This window comes from Sinocyclocheilus rhinocerous, unplaced genomic scaffold (genome assembly GCF_001515625.1).
Source record: "Sinocyclocheilus rhinocerous isolate Xijiao unplaced genomic scaffold, SAMN03320098_v1.1 scaffold1213, whole genome shotgun sequence".
NCBI classification, from domain to species: domain Eukaryota; kingdom Metazoa; phylum Chordata; class Actinopteri; order Cypriniformes; family Cyprinidae; genus Sinocyclocheilus; species Sinocyclocheilus rhinocerous.
In genome coordinates, this window is record NW_015625600.1 from 120,427 (window position 1) to 123,607 (window position 3,181).

A 3,181-nucleotide genomic window follows, 5' to 3' on the forward strand; every position below is an offset into this window, starting at 1 on the left:
GCCTGTAATGCCTGATAAAGCAGCGTTTGTGAGTGCAGTGCTGCTTTGTGTACAGCCGTTACCGCGGAAACCGCTATTTTTACTGCTGCAAAAGCGGCACCTAGTGGCAAAGAATGAATTTGCATTTTCATTTAGACCAAAGTGAAAAGACCAACAAGTGGGCGGGCAATATGCTAATGTTTCATGTTGATGTCAACATGAAACGGCGTGGGATTCGCTATAAAAATTACTCTTTCTTTTGAGAGACAATACCTTTACACTGTGCACTTTCAGATTTAAAACTTTGCAGAATGTTTTCATTCACTTAGAGCTGTGTTACACACTGCATGAAAGGTAATTTTCAAAAATCCATAATAGGGGCACTTTAATACTTTTTATATTATATATCATGCATATTGTATTACTGTACTTTTTTGTATTTAAAAATACTTTATTTTTATAGAATTTAATTTTGTAGTATTTTTCACACACATTTAAGGATGATGCTTTTTCTCAATTATGATTTGAGAAAATGTTACAAAAGGGCAAATAATCATCTATTAGGAATCCTATAAGGTTTTTTTTTTTTTTTGGGCTGATTTGGTGCTTACGAAACATTTATGATTATTATTGTTGAAAACAGTTGTGCTGCTTACTACTTTTGTGGAAACTGTGGTATATTTTTCCAGGATTCTGTGATGAATAGAAAGTTTAAAAGAACAGCATTTATTTGAAATAGAAATCTTTTAAAACGTTATAAATATCATTACTGATATTTATGAACAATTTAATGTACTCATGCTGAATAAAAGTATTTATTTCAAAACAAACAAAAAAACTCCTTTTGAACGTTACTGTATGTTATAAAAGAAACTAACCTGAAAATGTCATGCATTTCTAGAATTTACAAGATGGCGAGAACCTTCCACAGTTAAACGGAAGAGAAGTGGGCAATAGAAACATTCCCTTGACACATGTGGAAAGGAGGAAGATGTTTCCAGCACGAGCTCAAGATCACAGCACTGTTTTGACTCCGCTCAATAACCAAGTGGACAATAGCAGAAATATTAAACCAGATATTTCTGCAAAGAGGCTTCAATTTAGTGCATCCGACGACTGTACTACTCCACTAGGTAAGGCTGATCCCCATCAGTCCGTTGGGAACGGTCTTATAAAACCAGAGCTTCCAACAGAGCCCAAATCCTCAGTAAAGAGAGCTTTTGAAGAAGTAGAGAAAAGCCCAGAACAGGCTGAGATCCATTGCAAGAAAAACGACGCAGTGTACAAGAGGTCTTTCCACATTCCTGAGGACAACTCAAGGGTCCACACAGGCTTGACAGGAATTTTCTCAATTGTGGGGCTTGATGATGTTAAAAGTGCACCGATATGTCAACAGTTGAGTGAGAGAATTGGCCCAAAGCAATCTAGTCCCATAGCCGTGGCCAAAAACCTCTTCTGTGATCTCGAAGATCAAGGCGAGGAGGTGGCTTTGCTTAAAGCAGAGGCCAACTCGAGCTCCCCGACCTCATCCGGTGATGACCGAAATATCAGAAGAAGCCTTAGTTTAGATTCGGACGGCTCGGCCCATGAAATGTCGGTGGTTGCTAACACACCACAAAAATCGAAGGACTTAAAACAAGAGGCTTTGTTGTCCTCTTTTGAGGAGCTGGAGGAAAATGAGATTTCCGTAGTCACACCGGCGGCCCGACCCACATTGGCTACACCAAAGCATAGCAGTGCAAAGCAGCATAGGGGTAAATCTGAGCGTTCTCTTCTTAGCCATCCTCATAGGTTGTCTGACAGTATGGTCAAATCGCCTGGCTTCCTCAAACCCAGGAATGTGGTTGTGTTCAGGAGCTACTGCAGCTCCATAAACCGCTCTTGTATGTCACATCTCAGCCTGGCCTCTTTGGATGCCATGGAAATGTCTGCGTCAACCTCTTTCCACAATGCCCAGTCTGCAGTGACTCCGGTTCAGAAGAAAAGGCCTAGTCTGAGCAGCTCACTTTACCAGGTGAGGAGCCTCTTAGAGTCGTTTGGAACTCAAACAAAACTGGACAAAAAGGATTTAAATCAGAATTGGAAAATAATGAATGTTTTCTTTTTCTTTTCTAGACTCCACAGCAGATGATTATGTCTCACACTCCCTATAGGACACCAAAAAGTGTTCGTAGAGGTCCAGAACGTGTAGAAGGGGCTCCTATCCTGGGAACTCCTGATTACTTGGCGCCAGAACTTTTATTAGGCAAACCTCATGGTAAGAGTTTAAGTGGTCAGTGTATAGAAATATGTGTTGGTCTTTTATGCCTCAAATATTAACAGGTTCATTCAATGGTAGTTCATTATTCATTAACAGATATTATGTTTTAGTTTCAGGGTCTGTACGCTGTGGTAAGTATGCTAAAATGTATTCCGATCAGATTCCAAGCCATAGAGATGTTGGTGCATGTGTGGGCAGCTTTACCGCAGTAAGGCCCCGATATACTCACAGCGAAGTTCTTCTTTGTACTACGCTCCAGAATTCCCATCAGTCTGGCAAAAAGAAGTTTGAAATGCCTGAGCAGTGGTATACTGTTAGCGACCACCTTCTGCATTTAGATGAATATGTGCTGCGCGCTTTCCTCTCAATAACAAAATAAACAGCAGTGAGAAAACAGCAGCACCTGACTGCAGAGATGCGGATATGTTTGCACCAGCTCTCCAGTTCAGTATTCAAGCCATGTCACATTTATTTGTGTAGCACTTCATTCCAAAGATTAATTTAAAGGGGTCATATGATGCGATTTCAATTTTTCCTTTCTCTTTGGAGTGTTACAAACTCTTGGTGCATAAAGAAGATCTGTAAAGTTGCAAAGACTAAAGTCTCAAATCCAAAGAGATATTCTTTATAAAAGTCAACCACGCCTACCTAAAATGGCTCGTTTAAACACGCCCCCACATGTCTACGTCACGATGTGGGAAGATTTGCATAACGCCGCCCAAATGTTCACGCAAAGAAAGGCGTAACTTTGATTCTCGCTGTAGTATTGTTGTTGCCGCCGCCATGTTGTGAAGATGCTGTGTGTTTCGTTATGAATGCGAAACTACTTTGTTTGGCCTTCCAAAAGAGGACACAACTAGAAATCAGTGGTTACGTTGCATTTACAACACTGTTCTGGAACAGTTCAACCCAAATATTCAGATGTGTGCAGCGCATTTTATG

The 3,181-nt window shown here is 40.4% G+C and overlaps 1 protein-coding gene across 1 annotated transcript in view; it reads left to right on the plus strand.

Moving 5' to 3' along the window:
* Nucleotides 1–3,181, plus strand: part of LOC107758386 (serine/threonine-protein kinase greatwall-like) — an 11,366-nt gene that overhangs the window by 5,425 nt on the left and 2,760 nt on the right. The window contains exons 7-8 of the mRNA XM_016576108.1: nt 881–1,993; nt 2,095–2,236. Of these exons, the coding sequence (XP_016431594.1) occupies nt 881–1,993; nt 2,095–2,236 (1,255 nt within the window). The remainder of the gene's footprint in view (nt 1–880; nt 1,994–2,094; nt 2,237–3,181) is intronic.